This window comes from Equus przewalskii, chromosome 15 (assembly GCF_037783145.1).
Source record: "Equus przewalskii isolate Varuska chromosome 15, EquPr2, whole genome shotgun sequence".
Taxonomy (NCBI): Eukaryota; Metazoa; Chordata; class Mammalia; order Perissodactyla; family Equidae; genus Equus; species Equus przewalskii.
The window spans coordinates 7,414,700-7,437,506 of NC_091845.1; the positions used below are offsets into that span (position 1 = coordinate 7,414,700).

At 55.2% G+C, this 22,807-nt stretch overlaps 1 protein-coding gene across 4 annotated transcripts in view; it reads right to left on the bottom strand.

Moving 5' to 3' along the window:
* Positions 1-240: 240 nt before the first annotated feature.
* The window catches only part of SLC6A1 (solute carrier family 6 member 1), a 42,518-nt gene continuing 19,951 nt past the window's right edge, over positions 241-22,807 (bottom strand). For all 4 annotated transcript variants that reach the window (XM_070576498.1, XM_070576499.1, XM_070576496.1 and 1 more), the window contains 15 exons: positions 20,106-20,168; positions 18,566-18,895; positions 18,054-18,185; positions 17,443-17,543; positions 16,456-16,565; positions 14,755-14,887; positions 11,687-11,821; positions 11,361-11,464; positions 10,966-11,090; positions 9,560-9,672; positions 9,047-9,178; positions 7,483-7,585; positions 6,317-6,417; positions 4,598-4,765; positions 241-2,549 (listed from right to left, as the gene is read on the bottom strand). In XM_070576498.1, the coding sequence (XP_070432599.1) occupies positions 2,445-2,549; positions 4,598-4,765; positions 6,317-6,417; positions 7,483-7,585; positions 9,047-9,178; positions 9,560-9,672; positions 10,966-11,090; positions 11,361-11,464; positions 11,687-11,821; positions 14,755-14,887; positions 16,456-16,565; positions 17,443-17,543; positions 18,054-18,185; positions 18,566-18,803 (1,800 nt within the window). In that variant the 5' untranslated portion in view covers positions 18,804-18,895; positions 20,106-20,168 and the 3' untranslated portion in view covers positions 241-2,444. The remainder of the gene's footprint in view (positions 2,550-4,597; positions 4,766-6,316; positions 6,418-7,482; positions 7,586-9,046; positions 9,179-9,559; positions 9,673-10,965; positions 11,091-11,360; positions 11,465-11,686; positions 11,822-14,754; positions 14,888-16,455; positions 16,566-17,442; positions 17,544-18,053; positions 18,186-18,565; positions 18,896-20,105; positions 20,169-22,807) is intronic.

Sequence of the window (22,807 nt, forward strand, 5' to 3'; positions counted from 1 at the left end):
TTTCTTAGAACAGTGAAAACACCTCTCTTACGTGGCCTGGAATCATTTTCTATCCACTCATTCTGAGACTTTTGGGGAGTCCAGCTGCATCTTGCCGGATTTTCAGCCCACATCTGTCTGTCTGTCTGTCTCTCTCTGTGTTAGCGAAAAAAGGTTTGTGTGTATGTGTTGTTTTTCTGATGAAAGAGGCTACTGTGCGCTGCCCCCCCCCCCCCGCCGCAAAGAACTGAAACCCTGACATTGTATATCATAGAACCTTTATTATTTTTCCTCTAAATTCTTAGAAACGTACATAATGCCCGTGCTCTAGTTATGACACCATTTATAGACATTTAAAATGCATTTTCATTTATAAATATTTTACATTTGGTCCATAGAACAGATAATTTTACTAAATAATACTGTAGTTTTTTTTAAACAGGCTCTGTATATAGTTTGAATATGTATATATTACATATATATTTTTTAATATAGAGATAGATTTACTTGGTGATCTGAGAATAAATCCTTATTGCAAAAAAAAAGCATATATGATAATACAATATCTTCCCCCCCCCAGGGCACATACTAAAAAAGTGACACATATTCACAGTTCTCACAGTATTGTACGATATGTAATCTTGTGCTATATAAGTAGGTTTGCATGGAAATCAGTTATGGGATTTCTTGCCCAACATCTCACTTCGATTTGTTTACAAACACAAAATACACTGCATTTGTCTCAGAAAGACTTGGTCTTAGTTTCACACTGAAGAACAAAGAGAAAGTCAGAAGGCTTCTGCCCTTATTCTAGAGGAATTCACACAGGATGCGGGGGACCACGAGGCAGTGAAGGGTCCCTCCCAGCTAAACGCTGCCATGAGACAACACGGGCGCATCTTGGTCCCGTGTGCCTGGCCAGCATTCGGGATGCCCGAGCAAGGAGACTATTTCACAGATGAGCTCAGGAGCAGCCTCCGGGTTTCCTACACGATATCGAACGGGACCCTAGATACCACACGCGAGAAGGAAGGAACATGAGTGTGCATTTACACGGGGACGCGTACTTTTTGTTTTCTCTACGATAATGTGCTTAATATTCTGAGGGTGATACTTATTGCAAGAGCTGGTATGCTGGTCACTTTCGGATGAGAATGACAAGAGATTAAAAAACCCACAGTCACAGTTATTTACCATAGTTCTTAAGGGTTAGTCGTAAAACACAGTTTGTGAGCTAACGAGCTAAGGAGCTACGGGGCACAACAGATGATGGCTACATGGGACCCATCTCCCCGGCCAACGAGAAACGCGGAGCCCTGGAGCCCGGAAGATCTGTCTTCACTGGATGTGCCACCAGCCACCACGGAGCCCAGTTCCGGACAGGGACATCTACCACTCTCCCTCAAAGCAGTTTGAATCTCGGAAGCACATGGGGGGCGGAGGGGGGGCATCTCTGGATTAACTGGAGCTCCTCAGTTAGGGGGCTAGGGGGACGTTAGTTTCAGGAGTTTCAAAGAAGGTGCGAGGGCAGCAGCTTTGTGGGGTGGCAGTGAGGGGGACAGCTGAAGAGGGGGCCTGAAGATAACTGATGCCATTGACTCAAGGACACAAGTGCACCTGGATTTCCTCTGTTCTGCTCTGTAAAGCCGGGCTGCCTAAGAGAGACGGGGCCCTGAGCAGGGAGTGTCCCCGGAGCCCACTCAGGCCCCCCGAATGGCAATAAAAAAAAAATCGATTGTGCTCGTGGCCGTTTTCCGAAGAGCAGGCCAGTCTGGAATGCTCGCCGTGGCGGCAGGTGCAACCAGAATGGCCCAGCGAGGAGCGGGCCTGGCCGCTGAGCTCCAGAGATGCTCTTCAGCTGCGAGGCAGGGAGAAAGGAGATTGCTGGAGAAAGCTGCCCTGGGAATTCTGACTGACCATCCTTGGGGGTGGTTTTGTCAAGCTGCCTCGGGAAGGAGAAAACCGAAACCTGACCGAGCTCCGGGCCCCTGCTCCAGGAGAGTGAGCTCTCCCTGGATATCCCTGTCACACAACGCCCTTTCACGCGGACAGAGCGGCATTCCGACCAAAGCCAGCTCCCGCAAAGTCCAAGATAACAGTCGTGGGTTTGGGCAGTAAGAGAACAGTCAGGAATACGACTAAAAGCCAGGAGGGGGCGGCTGCTCCCCGTCACACTCGCTGGCGGGATAAGAAGGATCTACCTGGGCGGTCACGAACACCGCCTGCTTGGTGCTAAGGGGCCCGGATTATAAAGGTCCCCAGCCCGGGGGTCAGAGCCATCGGGTATCTGCCCACGGCGGGGCCCACGGAGGGTGTGACTGTCCCCCACCTCCCTCTCTGCGTGGTGATGGAGTCTGGACTCGCCACTCGAGGTAGGTTGAGATAGATGGTATCTTCAGACGTCAAGTGGTGGTCGTGGTCAGCCGGGGCAGGGGGTGACAGTGGCGGTTGGTGAGTGCCCACACCTAGATGTAGGCCTCTTTGCTGGCTGAGCCACTGGCCTGGGGCTGCTCCGGCCCATTCTCTGGACGAACAATGTCTTCGCTGGGCTGGATCATGACCTGGATGCGCTGCGGGCACCAGGGAGAGTTGGGGTTGGGATGAGAAAGGCCGCCCCATTCCCCCACCCTCTCTGCACGTCCATCCTGTCTGCTCTGCCTTCAGATGGCACCAGACGCCGGCCTCGTCCCCACATCTCCATACCCTGCAACGCTCCTGCCTGGGCCACGCCAGCTCTCCTCTCCTTGGGTTATTGCAATAACCCCCACTGCCCTCCACTTTCATTCTTGCCCATCATCCCTTCCTCTATTCTCAACACAGCAGCTGGAGGGGTTATGTTAAAACCAAAGTCACATCACTTCCCTCTACTTCTCAGGACCAACAGCGGCTCCCATTTCACCAAAGTCCTACAAGGCCCCACACCGTCTGGCCCCTGTCACCTCAGACCTTGATGTCCTCCCCTCGCCCCTCTCACTTACTCCACTCCAGCCGCACTGGCCTCCCCACTGACCCTCACACACGCCAAGCATGTGCCTACCTCACGGCCTTTGTACTTGCTATACCCTGTGTCTGGGACATCTTTCCTTTCAGATAGTTACACAGCTCCATCTCTATGTCCTTAGGACTTGCCCAGTACTTTCTTCTCAGCAGGGCCTTGCTCCGCACTCTCTAAACCTCCTCCTACTTTATTTTTCCCCATAGTACTCATCCTCACCTAATATGCTTTTATTTTAATTGTTGATCTTCCTCTACTAGAATGTAAGCCCCACGAGGGTGGGACTTTTGCCTATATTGTTCATGGCTGTGCCTCCAGCACTGACAGTACTGTCTGGCACATAGTAGGTGTTCAATACATATTTGCCAAAGGGATGATCCCCACTACCTTCTCTGCACACACCCCCTGAAACCCTGCCCCTTCAGACAGTGCACCACCTTCAGACATGCCTGGCCCACCTTTTCCACCACTGGGCCTTTGCACAGGCTGTGCTCCCTTCCTCAAATGCACCCCTTTGCCTATCTGCCACTCTAAGACCTGTCTGCCTTTTGAGGTTGAGCAGAGGATCATGGAAAACAAAAGCACTGGACCTGGAGTTGGAAGAAAGGGCTGTGAGCCCTGGCTCTGCTAATAACTCACTGCAAGAGATGGCTAAGAGCTTCCCTTGGCCTCAGTTTCTCCATCTGTGAAAGGAGGTGGCGGGCCCAGGGGCTGCACACAAACCCCCTCCCTGTTGTCCTTATGCTGCAGACCACAGAGCTCCCGCCTCTGGCTCTGAGGGGTCTGGAAGGCACATCTTGGTGGGCTCCAGGGCCTCCCAGCTGTGGCCCCCATCTTGCGACTCCCCGCCCCTCCTCAGCGAAATCTCAGCCTACACTTACTCCATCCACGTCTCTAGCTCTTGGGTCCCTCCAGCTGCCCGTTTCACTTGAGAACTCAATATAATTTAACACAGAGCTGGCGTGGACCTGGAACGTGCTGGTGGGTCCCTGCTGGGGGCAGCATGCCCTACAGGCTGTGTCTTTCCTTGAGGGTAAGACCACGTTCTCTCTTTATCAAGCCTACAAATGAAGTCTGGAGAAAGCCCTCAGTACATCTGATCCCACCCTTCATCTGCTTCAAACCCTTCATGGCTCCCCAGTGCCCTCAGGATAAAGTCCAAAGTGCTTGTGCTGATTTTCAAAGCCCTTCATGATTTGGCCCAAGCTCTTTACCTCCCCAACCTCACCTCTTAGCACCCCCTTTGCACCCCCCAATTAAACCCTCCGGCCACACTGATCTCTCTTCAGTTCACCAAATGCCATTTATACCCCTGGGCCTTTGCACATGCCTCCTGTCCCCTTCTAGGAACATTCTTTCTGCTTCTACTTTTAACTCTGACTCATCTTTAGGCCACTGCTCAGCAATCCTTTCTTTCAAGAAGCCTTCCCTAACCCTCCTTGACCCAGCAGGGTAACCCATCACCATGGTTTACCCCAATCATGGTGCTTCTAACACTCTCTCATCATTGGTTATTGACTTGTCCATCTCCCCAATTAGACTGTGGCTCCACAAGGGTAGGGCCTGTGCCCAGCACAGTGGGGAAAAGGGATCAGCATTCTGAAGGGTGGAGTAGAGCCTTACCTGCTTCAGGGACCCCTTTAAGGTGAGGAACATGTAGGCCATGTAGCCGGGGATGAGGACCATGGAAGACAGGGCCATGAGCCAGCCCACGCCCTGGCCCCACTTGGGGAACACGTAGCTTCCCATGGTGAGGGGCGTCATCTGCACAGCACTGAAAATGAACACGCCCTGGGGAGGGGGGAGAGGAGGGAGAGGGGGCAGTCAGTCACCCAGAGTGGACTACCATGTCCTGCTAGACCCTGAAGCTGATCAGTCCACTGCCCTCCGCCCCGGCCCCAAGGCTGACCCTCACAAGGGCCCAGCATCTTGGCAAGCCTGCAGCCAAGGCCACCGCTGGTACAGGAGGCGCCTTTGTGCCTAATAGAAAAAGGTACCTCTTCTGGGAGGACCAATAGCAAAAGGCTCCTTCTAAGAACAAACAGAAAAGGGCACCCCTTCTAGGAGAACCAGTATGAAGAAGGACCTCTCTCTGGAAGGACCAATAGAAAAAGGCGTCCTCTCTAGGGAGACCAAGAGAAAAAGGCACCCTGTCTAGGCAGACCAAGAGAAAAAGGCGCCCTGTCTAGGAGGACCAATAGAAAAAGGCGCCCTCTCTAGGTGGACAAATAGAAAAAGGCGCCCTCTCTAGGCGGACCAAGAGAAAAAGGTGCCCTGTCTAGGCAGATCAATAGAAGCGGGCACCCCTTCTGGGAGAACCAGTATGAAGAAGGACCCCTCTCTGGAAGGACCAATAGAAAAAGGCACCCTCTCCAGAAGGACCAATAGAAAAAGGCGCCCTCTCTAGGTGGACCAACAGAAAAAGGCGTCCTCTCTAGAAGGACCAATAGAAAAAGGCGCCCTCTCTAGGAGGACCAATAGAAAAAGGCGCCCTCTTTAGGAGGACCAATAGAAAAAGGCGCCCTCTCTAGGCGGACCAATAGAAAAAGGCACCCTCTTTAGGAGGACCAATAGAAAAAGGCGCCCTGTCTAGGCAGATCAATAGAAGCGGGCACCCCTTCTGGGAGAACCAGTATGAAGAAGGACCCCTCTCTGGAAGGACCAATAGAAAAAAGCACCCTCTCCAGAAGGACCAATAGAAAAAGGTGCCCTCTCTAGGTGGACCAACAGAAAAAGGCGCCCTCTCTAGAAGGACCAATAGAAAAAAGACCCCTCTCTAGAAGGACCAATAGAAAAAGGCATCCCTTCCTCCAGGTTAATCAGCTTGGCAAGCAGAACAAAAGTTGGATGTCAGCCCCAGTCCACCATCAGCTAGGTGCCCTTGTGCAGGACACAATACATGCAGTGGCCCAGCCCCCACCCCAAGGGACAGCCCCTTCCCAGGCCTGCTCACGCCTCAGCTTCCGGTGGCCAGAGGGAGCGAAGGAGGCTGGGACTGAAAGGCCTCGCTGACAATAGCTTGGGCTTCGGAATCAGGCCCGCCTGGTTTGAGGGCAGCACCAAATAGCTGGTGATGCTGGCTGGTGAGCCCCCGGGGCCCTCAGCAGGAAAGTTGGGCACTAAGGCCTGTTTTGCAGAGATTTGTGAGGATGCTAGTGTGTCCTGTACCATGCAGGGCACAGAGTAGCTGCTCAACGGATGGGAGGCAGTAGTATTATTAGGGAACAGGGTCCGGGGCCTCTTGCACCCGCCTTTGCCTCCAGAAGTTTCTCTCTGGACCTGTCTCCCCAGGGCCTGGTGTGGGGCCTCATCATGTCAGGGCTGGTGGAACCTTGTTCTTACCGCCACAATGATTGGGGTGAAGAAGGACCAGCAGAGTTTCCACCAGATGCAGGGCCTGGAGCCGACCATTTCTTGGATGTTGTCATAGAATCGGTTGACGCCTGTGACATTGGAGTGGAGGGAGAGATGGGCAGGAGGGAGGGAAGAGCTGTGGGGACTACAGGCTCAAAGCCCTGATCTGCCGCTTTCTCACGGTGCGAGCATGGGCAAGTCACCTAACTTCTCTGACCCTCAGTGTCCTCATCTGTAACCTGGGCTGGTGCTCCAGCGCGTCCTCATTGTCTAAGTATTCAACAACCAAATCCCCACGGCATCCCGGCCCATGAAAAGATCTACCAACCAAAGCACATACTTACAAAACATGTCCCACCACGCCGCATGTGCCTCCCACTCTACCCCTGTCCCAGCCATTCCTTCAGAGCCTTGCTGGATGGGGGCTATGCCATAAGCAACTGGCAACAGAGAGCAAAGATGAATGGCAGATCTTGCAGGAAGACCGCCGACGTCACCAAGTTCAAGAGAATGACGCTGGGCACCGCTTGGCTTGCACCACTCGGCTTATATGCAAAGTCACCGCCCAGTGAGGACCTGACGGTGCTGGGCAGTTAGAGAGGGAGGAGGGGAAATGACAAGGAGGGTGAGGTGGCAAAGAAGGTACGACGAACACCAAGGACTGAGGGACCCTGGGGGGCATTTCAGACACATAGTCTGGCTGTGACCATCCAAGTACAGGGGAGGCCATCCTTTCGACTACCCTGCAGTGGGGTCTGGCAACTTGGCCACCAAAGAAACAAATAAAATCACTGTTTCCTTTGTTCATTGTTCTAAGGTAGTGCACACTTTTAATTACAGCCCAGCTTTTGTTAAATATTTAGCTTTAGAATGTTTTTGGTAATTTTGGTTTCCCTTTTCTAGATAAAATCTCAAACAAACCTTTTTGATCCCAAAATTTATGAATACAATTTTGGCTCCCCTTTTAAATGAATTTACTTAACTTTCCTTCTTATGGTGTATTCTGAACACGGGACGTCCTGCGCTCATTTCCTCAGCTGTGAGCACTGAACACATTATTGTAGGGAAACAGCCCGCTGTTCAAGGTGTATTGTATGACACCTGAGGGAAGGAAGGAGGGAGGGAGGGAGGGAGCAGGAGGGGCCGATGCTCACCATAAAACCAGGAGATGGAGACACACTCAAAGAACACGAGAAACAGCAGGCTCATGCCACTGGCCGAGTAGTAATCGAAGAGTTTGAAGACATAAATGCCCCCCTGCAAGAGGAAAAGAGGGAGCGGGCCCACTCCCCTCAGTGCCCAGTGCACTCGATCCCCGCTCCACAAGGCCTCTGGAGTCTGGCGGGCTTGGTGTTAGGCCACATGCAGCAAGAAGGCTTGCGGGTAGATTAGAGGAAGCACTGAGGGTCGAGTGACTGTGAGAGGATGTGGTCTTTGACTCGCTGGGGACGGGGAAGACAATGGCCAGGTGGCAGAGGGAAAGGCCCCATTTCTGGTAAGGCTAGGGGCAGAAAGAGGAGTTGGTTGCCCGAGCCATCTTTCCACAATGCCAAATCAGTCATGTCTCTCCTCCGTTAAAAGCTTCCACAGCTTAAATAAGACAATAATGTAACACACAAATAAGTAGAGAGCTAGAAAATAAAATAAAATAAAATTCAAATGTCTCAGCCTCCAAGGTCCTGCCTGATCTGCTTCTGCACTCCCTACCTACCCTCTCACTCCCTCTGCCCCACCACACTGGCCTTGTCTCTGTCCCTCCATCTGGCCAAGCCCATTCCCACCTCAGGGCCTTTGCACCGGCTGTGCTTTCTTCCTCTAGCTAGAGCTCCCCCTGGCTGGCTCTTCCTCATCACTTGAGTCTCAGCTCAACTGTCACTACTTCAGAGGGACCGCCCCTGACTACCCTGTCCGGGGTAGCACCCCTCCCAGTCCCGGTGGCTTTCTCCGTCCTACTATCCTCTTTTCCTCCTGGCACTTTACACTCTCTGAAATGATCTAATTTGTATGTTGGTCTGCCCACCAGAACGTAAGCTCCAGGAGAGCAGATACCATGTCTGTCATGTTAGCTGCTTAGTCTCCAGCATCACGCGAGACCCACAGTCGGTGTTCAGCAACCATGAAGGAGTGAAGGGAAGAATGGGCAATAATTCTGGGTCTGAACTGTATTTGGATCGGGGCGGAGTTTTGTGGATGGGACACCAGATCCACAGGCTGAGCTCACGGCTTTGGGGTCACCTACATTTACAGTACAATTTATCAGTTCTGTGTCTGTCTTCTGACTCGCCTGGGAGGGCCTTGAAGGAAGAGAGCGTTGCTCATTAACATGGACAGAAAAGGAGGAGCTGGAAGGACGGGAAGGGGCACTGTCAACTTCAAAGGCCCAACTCCAGCCTGAGGTTTACGTCTTTCAGACCTCAGGGCCTGCACCCCCTCCTCCAGGAAGCAGCCCGGGGTGCCCCAGGCTGGGGCAGGGGCTGTATTCTCTAGCTGTGTCTTATCATTTGTAGCTCAGTGTCTGTGTCTCCCACCAGCCTGGGAGCCCCTTGAGGGCAGGGACCCCATGTGGCTCACTGCTGTACAGGTGTGCAGGGTTTGGCACAGAGATGGTGCTCAAGGAACAGACAAACAGTGGGATAGCACAAGGTTGGGGCAAAGAGGACCTGGGACCGGCCCTGGGGCAGGCGGCACCAGGGGCGTGCCGGTGCTGACCGAGCTCACCTGGGTGATGTTGGAGAGGCCGATCAGGTAGGAGACGATGCAGACGGCAGCAATGAAGAGCTCCCTGCGGTTGCGGAGGAGTCTGGGGTACTCGTCCACCAGGGCTGTGATGAAGCCTTCCACGGTGCAGAACTGCAGGGGGAACGCAGGTCAGCCAGGTGCGGCAGCCCCTAGCCCCAGCCCACCCAAAGCCTGACCCTCTGGGGAAGACCAAAGAGGCCCCGTAGCATCGGGACAAACAGGGTCAGGAGAGCCCTGGGACCCAGGCCTGATTCTGCCTCTGCTCCCTTTGTGACCTCAGGAGGCCCTTCCCTCGGGGCATCAGTTTCCCCATTGGAAAATGGAGAAAGTGGCTAAGCTGATCCCTGAAATCTCATGTGGTGGAACGTTCTAGAAGTCTGAACTCTTGGCCATCTTCTTGGGACCTAAGGCAATGGGCTCCTCTCCCTGCTTGCTCCTGGACCTACGCGGCTGGGTGGGGGTGCCTCAAGGTGCCAGAGAGGGCATCCTCACCTGGCTGTCGATGCCCAGCATCAGCAGCATGGAGAAGAAGAGGATGGCCCAGAGAGGAGAGATGGGCAGCTGGGTCACCGCCTCTGGGTATGCCAGGAAGGCCAGCCCGGGGCCTGCGGAGGGAAGGGCAAAAGAACGAAAGAAAGAACAGGCTCTGAGCACCTCCAGCATACCCAGCACACCACCCACTTTCTAAGCTTTATTTCGTCTTTGGAGTAACCTTTGGGTGAATGTTGTCAGCCCCTTTTTCTAGTTGAGGAAACAGTGCATGTGTGGTGGGGGCTATAGGGTTGGGTCCAGAGGCAAGGGGACCAGTGAGATGAGATGAGGGGCTGCAGGGGCCTAGCCAGCGGTGGGGACACTGCAGGTGCAGAGAGGTGGCCAGATGGAGAGGCTCTCGGGAGGTGGGATGGGCAGGTCCTGGTATGGGTGGTTTGCAGGTGAAGGTGAGGGTAGGGTCCAGAGCGATGCTGGGGCTCTGGCCTGGGGACTGGACAGTGGAACCGTGTGCTGCAGTGGGGAGCACAGAGGAGAGATGGCTGCAGGAGGTCAGTTTGGGACACGCTGTGTTTGAGTGTCTGGGGGCGCGGGTGTTCAGGAGATCAGGGAAAACCCTGGAAGGAGAAGGAAAGAGATTGTAACCTCCCAGGGGTCTGGCTCTGGAAAGCAGGGGTGTGGCTAGGGAGTTCCAGAGAAACAAGATGGCAGGCTGCCTGTGTAGGGGAGAGGAGGACCTCAGTGGAGAAGGGTCCTTTCTGCAGGAGCAGCCCAATTCTCCATGACGGCAAAGGGACAAGTCACGCTGCCCCCGAGTCTCAGGGCTCCGCCGTGCACACAGTGGGTCCCTCAGCTTGCCATTTTCCTGGCTGAGCAGGGAAGGGGGCTTTGCCTTGCACCCTGTGGCATCGATGCCTGGGTGGCGAGCAGAGTGGGCACAGCCCACTTGGTGAGAACACTTTTGGAACTGGGACAAAGGCACTGATTTGGGGGCCTTGTGTCACGGTGGTGAGCACGTCTGAGTGGGACCAAAGTTTATATCTCAGAGGGCAAGAGTGGGTCTTCTCCCCCAGATGTCCAGGACTGTGCTGCAAGAGTCAGAATGGCCAGGCTTTGCAATCAACCAGGCCTGGGCCCGACTCCAAAGTTCCACCACCTTTCTAGCTTGTGAACTTGAGCAGGTGACCTCAGTTTCTTCAGCTATGAAACGGGGCTAACAAGAGCATCGACCCCATAGGGTTGGGAAAATTCAGCGATACCCTCCGCATAAACGCTCAGAGCGCTGCCTGGCACCTAGTGACGCTCCATGCCAGGGCGCCAAGGTGGTGACGATAGCACGACAGCGCAAACGCGATGCGGTGAGCCCCTCCCTTCCCAGGAACCCTGGCCCTCCACTGTGCGGTGCTGACCTGAGGCCGCCACATCAGCAATAGACCTCTTGGTGACATGGGCCATGAAGCCCACGATGGAGAAGATGACAAATCCTGCGAACATGCTGGTGCACGAATTGATGCAGCAGACAATGATGGAGTCCCTGCAGAGGAGGGGGGGAGTCAGGGAGAGCGGGCCGGCAGGAAGGGGAGCTAGCGGGCAGTGGGTAGCGAGGGGCAAGGTAGAGGAGGGTGCCTGGGAGCGGAGCTACAGAGCAGGTGTGCTCCCACCACCAAGGAAGGGGCGGAACAGGAAGGAGTGGCCAGAAGGGATCGGCCTAGAGAGGAGAGGAGTTGACGGTGGAGAAAGGCCAGGGGGCGGGGCCGCGGAGGGGCGGGGCCGCGGGAGGAGGCGGCTCCCTGTGCTCTCGCACCTGTAGACGTTGTTGTGGAAAGAGTTGTAGCTCCCGAGAGCGATCAGCGATCCCAGGCCCAGCCCGTAGGAGAAGAAGATCTGGGTAGCCGCATCCAGCCACACCTATAAGCAGAATGATCAAAAATTAGTCAAAATTACAGTCACAGCCACAGCGCCCAAGTTCCTTTTCCATGTGCTAACCAGCTCTACCTGGACACACTCCTAGTCTACGCGTGAGGGTCAGAGGGGCACAGGGATTTATCCCAAAGCTGGTTAATGGCTCAAGGCTCAGGTGTGCGCCTCCCAGCGGGCGCCCTCCAGGCCCGGGCCGCGAGGGCCGCTCACCTCTGAGTCGGACAGCTTGCGGAAGTTGGGCGTGATGTAGAAGAGGATGCCCTCCTTGGCCCCGGGCAGCGTCACTCCGCGGAAGAAGAGGATGATCAGCATGATGTAGGGATACGTGGCGGAGAAGTAGACCACCTGGGGGACAGCGGGCGCCGCGGTCACGCCCCTCCAGCGCGGCCGTGCGTTGCCCTTCCCCACTTCACCTGCATGGGCACCTGCGTGGGTCCCTGTGAGGCTCCTGGACTCCTGACCTGCTCTGCTTGGCCGCTGTTCTGAAGCCCCTGGTTGGGGTCTGGACCAACCAGCTCAGCGCCTGGCTTTTCTCTCCCCCACCCCTCCTATTTTTTTATTTCTGTTTAAATTATTCAAGTAATAACGTGGTGACAGCAAAAATTTAAAATTACAAATGAACACACACACACACAGTTAAAGTTCCTTTCAACAGGCCGCAGAATATAAGTTACACAAGCGACAGGCCTTGTCTTTTTCACTTATGTTTTCCCAGCGCCTAGAAGAGTCCATGGTGTATAGCAGATACTCAATAAATGCCTGGCAGATACATAAATTCATGGATGCTAACATTTTAATGTTCCTCTTTTGAGACGTTCCTTTGCATATATGATCACATTTTCTTAGAAAATGAGGCTCAAATTATGTACTTAACTTTTCAGTTAACATATTTAAAGTTAAAAAACACAGAGTACATGCAGCTTTGTTTCTCAGACATTTTATTGTCTTGTAACAATGTGACTTTTAATTATACAAAATAGTCCCTCGGGGGTCCCACCATCCTTTTTAAAGGCTCCACCACTGTCATCCATTTAGGTTGCTTCCAATTTTATGTGCATCTTAATAATACCACATTGGACACCCCTGTATGTAAATCTTTGTCTACAAAATTATTATTCTATTCTTGGGGAAAATTTCTAGAAGCGGAATCACCAAGTAAAAAGGAATGAACTTCTCAAAGGCTTCTAGTCCACATTGCCTAATTACCTTCCAGAAACCGACCTTCGTCCAGCATTACAGAGAACGCCTTTCCCACAAAGATGCCAGCACTGAGGATGATTATCTCAAAAATTATTTTTTGCCAAATTGATAATCAAAAGACTGATGTCATTGTCTGAAATTGCATTTCTTTGCTCACTAGCTCGGAAGAACAATTTTCAGGTTCAATGACCTTTATATCTCAGAGTCTGATTTGACCCCATTTCCTGGTCAGGGTGCATTGTTCTCTGGATTAGTTGCATCTCCCTGACTTGACTCTGAGACTCTTCCAGGTCAGGAAAGGCAGCCACGGTCCAGTAGAAAAATCACTGTATTTGGAATTAGGAAAAGGAGATTCAAAACCACCTGCATCGCCTACAAGCTATGGGACATTGGATCAATTCCTCGTCTCCTCGGAGCTGAGCATTTTCGAGTCCGGGAGATGGGTGCAATCAACCTTGCTACTCAGAAAGGCTGACTGCAAGAGGACACACAACGTGCTCGACAGGTGTCACCTAGATCTTGCACTTCAATGTGTCCTCCATGTTTAGCGCGGAGCTAGGTATGCAGCAGGTGCTCAGTAAATGCTTGTCGATGGATTGGTTGACTCACTCCAAAGATGCAATGAGAGGGACCCCACTTTCTGTCTCCACAAAGCAGTCAGTCACCTCATGTCACAGGAACTCTACATAGCACCCGAAAATGATTACGATGTCACGCATTGGGTGCCTACTATGTGCGAGGCATATGCTACACACTCGGCATAGATTATTCCCTTCCATCTTTGTGACAACCCTGTAAGGTACTATTATTGTGACCATTTAACAGATGCGGAGACTGAGGCTCAGAGAAGTGAAATGACGTGCCCGAGTGCACACAGCTAGGAACCAGGACACTGAGATCCAAACTCAGCTCTGTCTCTTCCACAGCCCTTAGGCGCTCCATTCTTCTGCCTCTGAAAGCTGGGCCGGGAGACACATGGCCCACCTCCTGCCAGCCTAGTCTAGGGACAGAGCAGAGAGGCTGTACCCCAGCCCTGGATCTGAGAGCCCGCCGGGTCCCAAGGTCCCACCAGACCGAAACAGGGTGGCTGTTCAGCAGCGGTGCCCACGCCCAAAGCTGGAATCCGCTAAGCTTCTGTTCTGCTCAGTTCAGCTTCTCGGGTGGTCCACCCCTCCCTGTCTGCGGCCCTACTCAGTTCAAATCCCTTCTCTCCCGCTCTCCTGGTAAGACCTCAGACAACACACTGCCCTCAGTTTCCTCCAGGCCAGGGCCAGGGAGAGAGACGGCCATCTTCTGTCCCTGGACTCCTGGGGTGGGGCTTGAAGGGGGAAAGGGATGGGGACGAGGCCAGTTCCTCTCCCCCCAGTTTGATCAGCAGGGTCCCTGGATGTCCCCAGGCTGGACACCCAGGCTGGGCGTGGCTCTGCCCTTGCCCATAACAAAAACAAAAACACAACTCCCCTTGCTAGCTGCCCAGTTCTGTACAAAATCACCGTCTCATCTGATTGGCACGAGAAACCAAGGGATAAGCACAGGTATTAGCCACATCTTACAGAGGAGGAAATCGAGTTTCAGAGAGGTGAAGTGACTTGCCCGAGGTCACACAGCTAAGTAAATGGTCGAGCTGGGATGTGGACTCAGGACGGTTTGCATACAGGGCCTGAGTATTTAAGCATTAATCAGGCCGTCTCTCTCGCTCCTCAAAGGCTGGGATGTGAAGCCAGTGTCCAGGTCTGGACTGCCCACACCGAGAACAAGGCTTGGCACAGCACAGTTTGGTCAATGGTCCATGAGCAACAACTGCCTCTGTTTTGCGATGGCTCCCTCAGGACCAGGGGCCTCTCAAGGGACTTGCCGTGAGCCTGGTGCTGCGCTAAGGGCCTGACTTGCATTATTTTCTTTAATCCTCACAGCTGCCCAGAAGCAGAGTGATGTTATTATTCCCATTTTACAGGAAAGGAAACGGAGACACAGAGAGATGAAGGGAGCTGCTCAACCAAGGCTGGACAGGGCTCTTGAGAGATGCAGACTCCTTGCCAGGACAGAGACCCTCCCACCCCCACTGTGCACATCCTTACCTTTCCAGTCCAGCCAACACCCTTCCAGATACAGAAATACACAAGGATCCAGGCGATGGCCAGGGTGATGGCCAGAGGCCAGCGGATCTGCCCTGGCTTATCCAGCCCGTCTGTCATCTGATGCATGTTGCGCCTGGTGGGACAGTGGAGAGAGGAGACAGTCACGGGGGCTGGCGGGAGCTGGAGTGACCCGGGGGTGCCCAGGGCGTGGACCCTCCACCGTGATTGTGCTGACAGCTGTGATCACCGAGATGCAAGAGCGGGGTGGGGACGGAGGGGCCCAGCATACTAATCGGTAGATAGTGCTGTCTGCTCAAGGGACCTGCAGTGCCAGGTCCTGCTGCCATCACTGCTCCCCTGGATGGCTGCAGCCCTCCTACAGACCCCTTCCTTCGTGTTGCTCTGTCCCCACTCCAGCCCCAGGGCTCCTTCTAAATTGCAAGTCTGCTCATGTCCGTCTCCTGCTCGGATCCGGCAGCAAATGGCTCCCTGTGGTTCTCAGCAGGAAGGGGACCTCACAAGGCCTGCAGAAGCCGGCCCTGCCTCCCTCTCCAGCCCAGCTCTCAGCACGGCCCCCTCTCATCAGTCTGGACCCCCGCGTGCCCTCACCGGCCTGCTCCCAGCCTTCACAATGCTCTTCCTTCCGCCAACACCTGTCTTCCCTGCGTTGGTTTTCATCCTCAGATGCAGGCCTCACCTGGGCCCACCACCTCCCGTGTGTCCCCTCTCTGAGCACTGGTCATCTGGTGTGTCACTGCCACTTTGCTCATCCCTGTCTCTAAGCAGACTGGCACACAGTAGGTGCTCAAGAAATGTTTGTTGAACAAATGGCTGAATGAAAAGCCTGAACCTGTGCAAGAGGGTTGCGTGTGGAAGATGCTGGAAGGCAGAACCAGCTGGAGCAGAATCTGATTTTCATCTGTAAGGAGACAGCCCAGCCAAGGACATTTCAGCACAAAGCGATTGGCTTCACGTGTTCTGACGCCTCCCGAGGACAGCTCCTCCTGGCAGCTTAGCCAAGGGGCACCGGGACCCTCAGGTTGCTCCCGGACCCTTTCGCGCTTCCGAACACAGCTGCCTCCTGCATGTCAAAGGGACCTGGGTCCCGGGAGCTCCCTTTGTAAAATCAGTGTCCCAACACACATCTTCTGTGACGCGCTCCCCTGAAGGTACAGTCAGCACGGCCTTCACTAAGGACTGGGGGATGTGTGTGTCTTTATTCTGAGTGACTCCGGATTCTAAGGAGACTGGACTGGTCTTCAGGACAAATCGGGACTTTGTCGGCCTCTCCTGGCGGCTCCTCTCGGCCTGTACTGGTTGTCCCCTCGCTGGCTCAGCCTCCCCCCTCCTCCACCCGCTCCCTGCCCAGGAGGCTGATGGCCACCACGTCCTGGATCCCTCGCCCTCCAGCTTCGAGCTGGGCTGACCACCGGCGGGATCCCAGGGGTGGCGGGAGAGGGAGGTGGGGGGTGGGGAGTATTCTCCCCACTGGACCGTGGCTTCATCTGGAGCTGGGTCTCTACCAACGCCCAGAGCTCGTGCCCAGCAGCTGTCCACAGTCCAGCTCCCCCCAGGGGAGGACAGGGCCTCACCCTCCTGGTGGCGTCCTCAGCCCCGCCCTCGTCTCCACAAGCAGTCCTCCCCCAACTCTTCCACCGCCCTCGAGGCTGACGCTGCCCCCGAGGGCCACCCCGCACTCACTCCCAGAACTCCACCACGGCGCTGGTCATGTTGGTGGTGTTGGCGATGCTGTAGTTGGAGAAGCAGCGGTCAGTGTTCCAGGGGTTGTCACACTGCTTCCACGGCAGCGTCTGTAAGGACACAGTGGCACAGACAAACCCCACTGAGGCCCCAGGTCCTGGCAACAGCGACCCCAGCCCACCTTGTCCACCCTCACGTCCCCCAGCCTCCTCACAGCTGTTGTCTAGACTCCCTGTTCCAACAGCTCCCGGATATGGGACGTGTTGTGATCTCCATTTTACAGATCAGAGAGGGGCAGCAGCTTGCTCAAGATCACACAGCTCTTAAGTGTCAGAGCTGAAATTTGAACCCTGGCCTTTTTACTCTGAAAACTAGCTTTCCAAGTCGTACCGTAAGGTCTCGTGTGTCCACCCTGGAGCCACTTCCCAGCTACGTGACCTTGGCTAAGAGATCTCACCCATTTGACGCTCTGCACACTGACGTCAGCAGTGAACACTCACAGGGCTTGCTCTTGGCCAAGGACAGTTCTAAGGGCTTTACACATATTTACTCCTCAATCCTCACAACATCCCTGGGAGGCAAGTTTCACTTTTACCCCCATTTTATAAATGAGGGCAATGTGGCTCAGAGAGGTTAAGTCTCTTTCCTGAAGTTGCACAGCTGGTATATACTAGGGTCGGGATTTGAACCCAGGCCGTCTGGGACCACACGAAATGAGCCAACGATGCCCACCTAGGAGGGGTGGCAGGAGGAGTAGTTGTTAGCCCACACGAAGTGCCTGGCTCAGCACCTGGCCCTAGTGGGTGCTCAGATCACAGTGCTCAGTTCGCAGTGCTAGACTTGTGGGAGATCAGGGCGGCTGGAGACAAGCCTCGCCCCTCGACCCCTGCCCAGAGGATCTGCCCTGGCGGCAGAAGGGCAGTCCCTGCTGACGGAGGCTGGGCTCCGGGGCCGGCTCCCTGCGGGGCGGGCCATGGGGGCACTCACCGTGGTGAAGGAGTTGTACAGGTAGTAGATGGCCCAGGAGATGATGACAATGTAGTAGATATTCAGCCAGAAGGACAGCACGGCGGCGGCCAGGCCCACACCTGGGGGTCAACGCGCCAGCACGACATTCACTTAATAGAGCGATAATAATAATGGTCCCGTCCAGGTCGTCGCTATCATTTTCCACGACGTCTACAATCTCCGGACCATGGAGAGGGGCGGGGGCTTGGCTGAGGTCACACACATGGGGGCAAGGGAGGGTGCCCGACCTGTCTGGGGCCGCACGGGCTGGCGGCAGGTGGCGCAGGCAAGAGTGACTCCCCTCGCGTCCCCCCGAGTGTCTGCGAGGCACTGAGCGGGCAGCAGAGAGAGCGGCACCCTGCCCTGGCCAGGGAGAGCTCAGAGGGCAGGGCCTCTGGACGGGGCCTCCTCTCCAACTCCACACCCTGGGCTCCGACGGGCGTCGTCATCCACCACCTGGCCCCTCGCAGGGGCTCCCCTCTGCTCAGATGCAGACCAGCGGGGCCGGGGGTGTCGGGAAGGCCCCGGCTTCACCACCATCCTGTGAGCAAGAGCACCACCACGCCCCGAGGCCCACCCTGCAGACTTACCCTTGAACATGGGGGCCAGCTTCCACACCCCCAGGCCCCCGATGGACGTGTACTGGCCCAGGGAGCACTCCAGCAGGAAGAGCGGGACCCCCGCAAAGATGAGCGTGAGGAAGTAGGGGATGAGGAAGGCGCCTGCGGGGTGGAGAAGAGATACTCGTGGCCCCAGGGCTCTGGAGAACCCCGGCCAGAGGGAGCATTGAGGTGGGGCGTTCTGGGGTCCCCGCCACGATCTCCACACACTCTACCCCAAGCAGCGGCACAGCCAGGCCGTGGCCAGGACAGCCTGTGCTCAAACCACATCCTCACACTTTGCAAACCGAAGACGTGAACGTCCAGGTTTCATGGACACAGGACCACGGCCCTTTGGTAAAAGGATGAGAAAAAGGACACGGGGCCTGGTTCTTACTTTGGAGTCTTCAGGGGATCCCTTCCCCTAAGGTCTCCCCAGAAAATGCCCAATCAGGATGCGTCTGTGGGGTGGCCCAGCCGGGAGGCCAGCGGTGGGCACCTACCTCCACCGTTCTTGCCGCAGAGGTAGGGGAACCTCCAGACGTTGCCCAGGCCGATGGCGTAGCCCACGCAGGACATGAGGAAGTCGAAGCGGCCCTTCCACGTGTCCCGGTCCGGGAGGTCCGTCGCCTTCTTCTGCACCTTGACCACCAGGGTTTTGGGCTTGTCGTTGGCCACCGGGGCCTCGCTGACCTCCGTGGAGATCTGCCCATCGGCCACCTTGCTGCCGTTGGTCGCCATGTCTCGCAGTTTGGAGGCAGGGGTCCTGGCGGATGGACGCGTGCTGTCGGCCCCGGTCCACGTGGACAGCAGCTTTGCGGCTCAAGGTCACCCTAGGAGAAGAGAGGGCCGGGGTGACAGGCACAGGAGGGTGGCACGATGCTGGATTTGCCCCAAAATAACGAAAATAAAATAACCCACAAACAACTAGCGCTGAGCAGGCTCTCCCGCCAGCCCTCCTTGCACGCCAGCCCTGCTCCCGGAGGAAGGACAGAGCCTCATGTTTCCAAAGACAGCGTGCGAGCATGGGGTCTGTTGACACCTCCTGCACACGCTTCAACAGCGGTCGCCTGTGTGGTGTGCCCTCCGTGACGTGTCCCGCTCAGAGAGAAGCCCCAGAGGCCCAAACTGCCAGACTGAAATCCTGAGTGCTCCTCACATTTGCCTCCCAGGATGCGATTTGATTTTCTCTGAGGCCATGAGAGCCACGGCCGGAGTAAGCAATGGACTTGACATGGGCTGAGTAGGGAGGTGTCCTGGCAGCACGTGGTGGGTGAAGGTGGTATATGAGTTCAGACTCCGATCATGATCAAAGTCCTCTTTACCATCTTTGAGCTGTATGACTCTGAGTAAACTTCTGAACCTCTCTGGGCATCCCTCTCCCTATCTTTTAAACTGAGGATGACAATAGTACGTCCTCATCAGGTGGTGGTTCTTCTCTTATTCAGCGAGGCACCCTGTGCCTGGCAAATGGTGCGGACATGTTGCTACGTCATCAGCAGTTCCCAAGCCTGGCCATGTTTCCAGGTCATTGGGAAGCTGTGTGAAGACGCAGATTGCCGGGTCCCACCCTGGATGGGCTACATCAGAATCTCTAGGAGATGAGCCCGGAATCTATACTTTTAACAAATTCCCCAGAAGGAGATTCTTCTGCCGGGAGCCTGCCCCAGCCCTGCGGTGGGGAGGGACCACTGGCTCAGATGGCCTCTCCGACCCTCGCTCACCCCAGATGTCCTATCCACACTCTGCGCCCTTCTCTCCTCTGCAGTTCAGAGGCAGCGTGGGGTCGGGGGCGGCGTGCGGCACTGGACTCAGACAGCCCTGGGTTCAGGTCTCCAGGCTGCCCTTTCCCAGCTGAGTGACCCTGAGTACCACTTCTGAGTGCTCCAGCCTCAGTTTCTCCATGTGTAAAATGGGGGTGATCCTGTCTGGCTTGTAGAATCATGGCACAAATGGGCGTTCGTGGCTGTCAGAGCGCTTCCCCGATCCGTTTAGAACAAGAACGCCCTCAACGGTTGTGACCGTTTTGGTTGTCCACGTTACCTGAGGATGTTGTGCGGTGAGTCAGCTCCAGGGCAGCTCGCTCTGGGAGTCCCGGGTGACGGCCTGCAGAGCAGAGGGAGGAGGGACGGTGGGCCGGCTGGCGGCTGATGGCAGCCCCGGCAGGGGGCAGCAGGGTGCAGGCGGCCCGCCAGCTTCGGTGCTGTGTCGGAGCCCCGTGGAGCCACCAGCCAGGGTGACCGCAGCGAGGCCGTGCAGCGTGGCGCTGGCCCGCGGGGTGCTGGGGACATGCAGGAGGGGGGCCTGCTGGCCTTGGAGGGGCTGAGGGTGGGCATGAGGGCAACGTGAGGGGGATGTTCCATCATTCTATCAGAAGGAAAAGAGAACGGACAGAGGCGCTGCCGCTCTCCGGGCCCCGCTGGGAGCCAACCAAGGCAGCTGGTACTTTCCTCCGTCCTCCACCCCACCTGGCAGAGAGGTTATCAAAGATCATGTAAGAACATGGGAGAAAGCACCTCCTTTTGTGGAGCGAGAAAAGCAGGTTGCCAAAGAGTTTATTCAGCATGGTCCTATTTTGGCCGCCCCCCAAATCTGTTCATTTAAAAAAATCCTAAAACATTGGAAGGCTATACCTTAAGATAAACAGTGATTAATTTGTAAGTGATTCTTGTTTTCTTTTTTGCCCTTTGCTGGATTTCTAGAATCATTTCTAAATTTCTACTAAAATGCATAAATAAAATATATTTCTAAATTTCTACAAAAACTTTTAAATAAAATAATGCAGAATAAACTTATGGAACCCTCATAGCAACCAGGAACATGGGAAGCACTGGGCTGTGGCCTCTCAGAAGTAGGAGCTGAGCCAGAGCAAGCGCGTGGGCCCGGCCCGCCCCAGGTGGCCTCCTCGGGCAGCGCGGCCGGCTGGGGGCCCTGTCCGCTGTGCACGTGCCCTCCGGCCCCTCGCATGCAGTCCCCATTACCAAACGCCAGTGTCTCTTCCTAGAGTCACGGAAAACCAGACCATCTTCAGACAATCCAAACTTGACCGCCAGCCCCGCTTCTTGTTCTCAAGGATGATGCACAGGTGTGTCTCTGGTGCCTGTCTAGATGCTGGCCTGGGCACCGTCAGAGTGAGTCTATACTCAGGGAGGGCGAGCGCCTCCCCTGATCAGGAATCGAAAGAGGCACCCAGCTCCGTGGTCAATAGGGGCTCCTGGGATGCGCAGGGGAGAAGCCACAGTGGACCCCCTTTTGGGGGGGTCAACCATTAACTGCCAAAACAATGATGCCCTTAAGCATCTCCATGATTTACCCTTGTGGGCTCCAGCTGCCTTGTTTGTTCAAAATGCTCCAGTCACCTGGGACCAGGTCTGACCACCTGACTCTGTCCAGCCAGTCAAAGCCCTGTCCTGGGCGTCTGGCTGGGACTGAGAAGGAAAGCTGGCCTCTGCAGCGACTTGGGAGCTCTGAGGCAGCCGTTTCTGCCACCTTGTACCCAGAGTAGCAGAGAGAGCTGGTCTGCTGGGGAGGAAGGAAATTCAGAGCTCAAAGATGGAGAGAGTCTTGAAGGTATTCTACTTTGCCGTTCCAGGTTTACAGACTGTGTTCCTGCTCTCGGAGTTTATCACACATGCCCATAGTCATCAGATGAATTCCCCAGTTTTGCTCACCTCAGCTCAGGGGGCTCCTGCTACAGTCTTGAATCTCTGCACACACCCCTCCCACCCCTGGAGCCAGTTCCCAGGAAGGCCCGTGGCTGTGGGACAACGTCTTCTGGCATCCACTCTGGATTTACTTGCTGATTATCATGGAGACTCAAATCAAACTCCAAAATCTACTGGGCTTTTGAAACTGGTGCTGTGCATGGGCCCCAGGACCGCCCGACACCACGTGGAGAAAGAGAGAGAGGGAACAGCCGGGTGCCGCTGTGGCCCAGCTCCCAGCGAGCAGGCGGCACAGCAGGGCGCGTTCAACAGGGTGAAACCTGGTGTGTGTCCGAGAAGAAAGCATCCGACATCAACGAGGAAGGTCGGCGGGTGAGGGGAGAGAGCGTTCTAGTTCACCGGAAGTGTGTTCCGTGGTCCTCTCTATGAGGATACTGAGCACCTCCTTGTGCCAAGCTCAGAGGGATCAGAGACAGTGGCTGCTCTGAAGGACACACCACGAGAGGACATACACGTGCGATTTCCAGAACACAGGAAAGCAAATTCAGATGCAGCCAAATGCCTCTAACTGCCCTAGGAAGAGCCACTTAACCGTATCCGGAGTTTTCCTTCCGGAAGGTGTGCAGCATGTGAAGATCAACAGTGTAAAGCCACGGATTAATAAAACTGATGCTGCTCTCAGGATTCAGATTGAGGTCCTTCAACATGCAAGGCAGCAAGACCACCCCAGCGCTAAACCAGCAGGAGCTCGCTCCGTCCCACACTTAACGGCCGCGGCCCAAGTTACTGCACCTCTCTGATCCTCATCTGCAAAGTGGGGGGGCAGGGCTAACAGTAACACTGCCCCCCCCCAGGGTCGGGGTGGAGATTAAATGAGATCATGCACGGAAGCGTGTGAAAGAACGTGCTCACCGCAAAGGCTCGGGAAACAGCCTCTGGGCCGCCATTGTCTGGGTCCGGATTGGGGGTTCTTGCTCTGGTGTTCACAGCTTCCCCAGAAGGCCATGATGGTCACGGTGATGATGACAGCAGCTGCCATGTATGGAGGGCTTGTGATTCAGGCCCGTCAGCGTCCTTCAG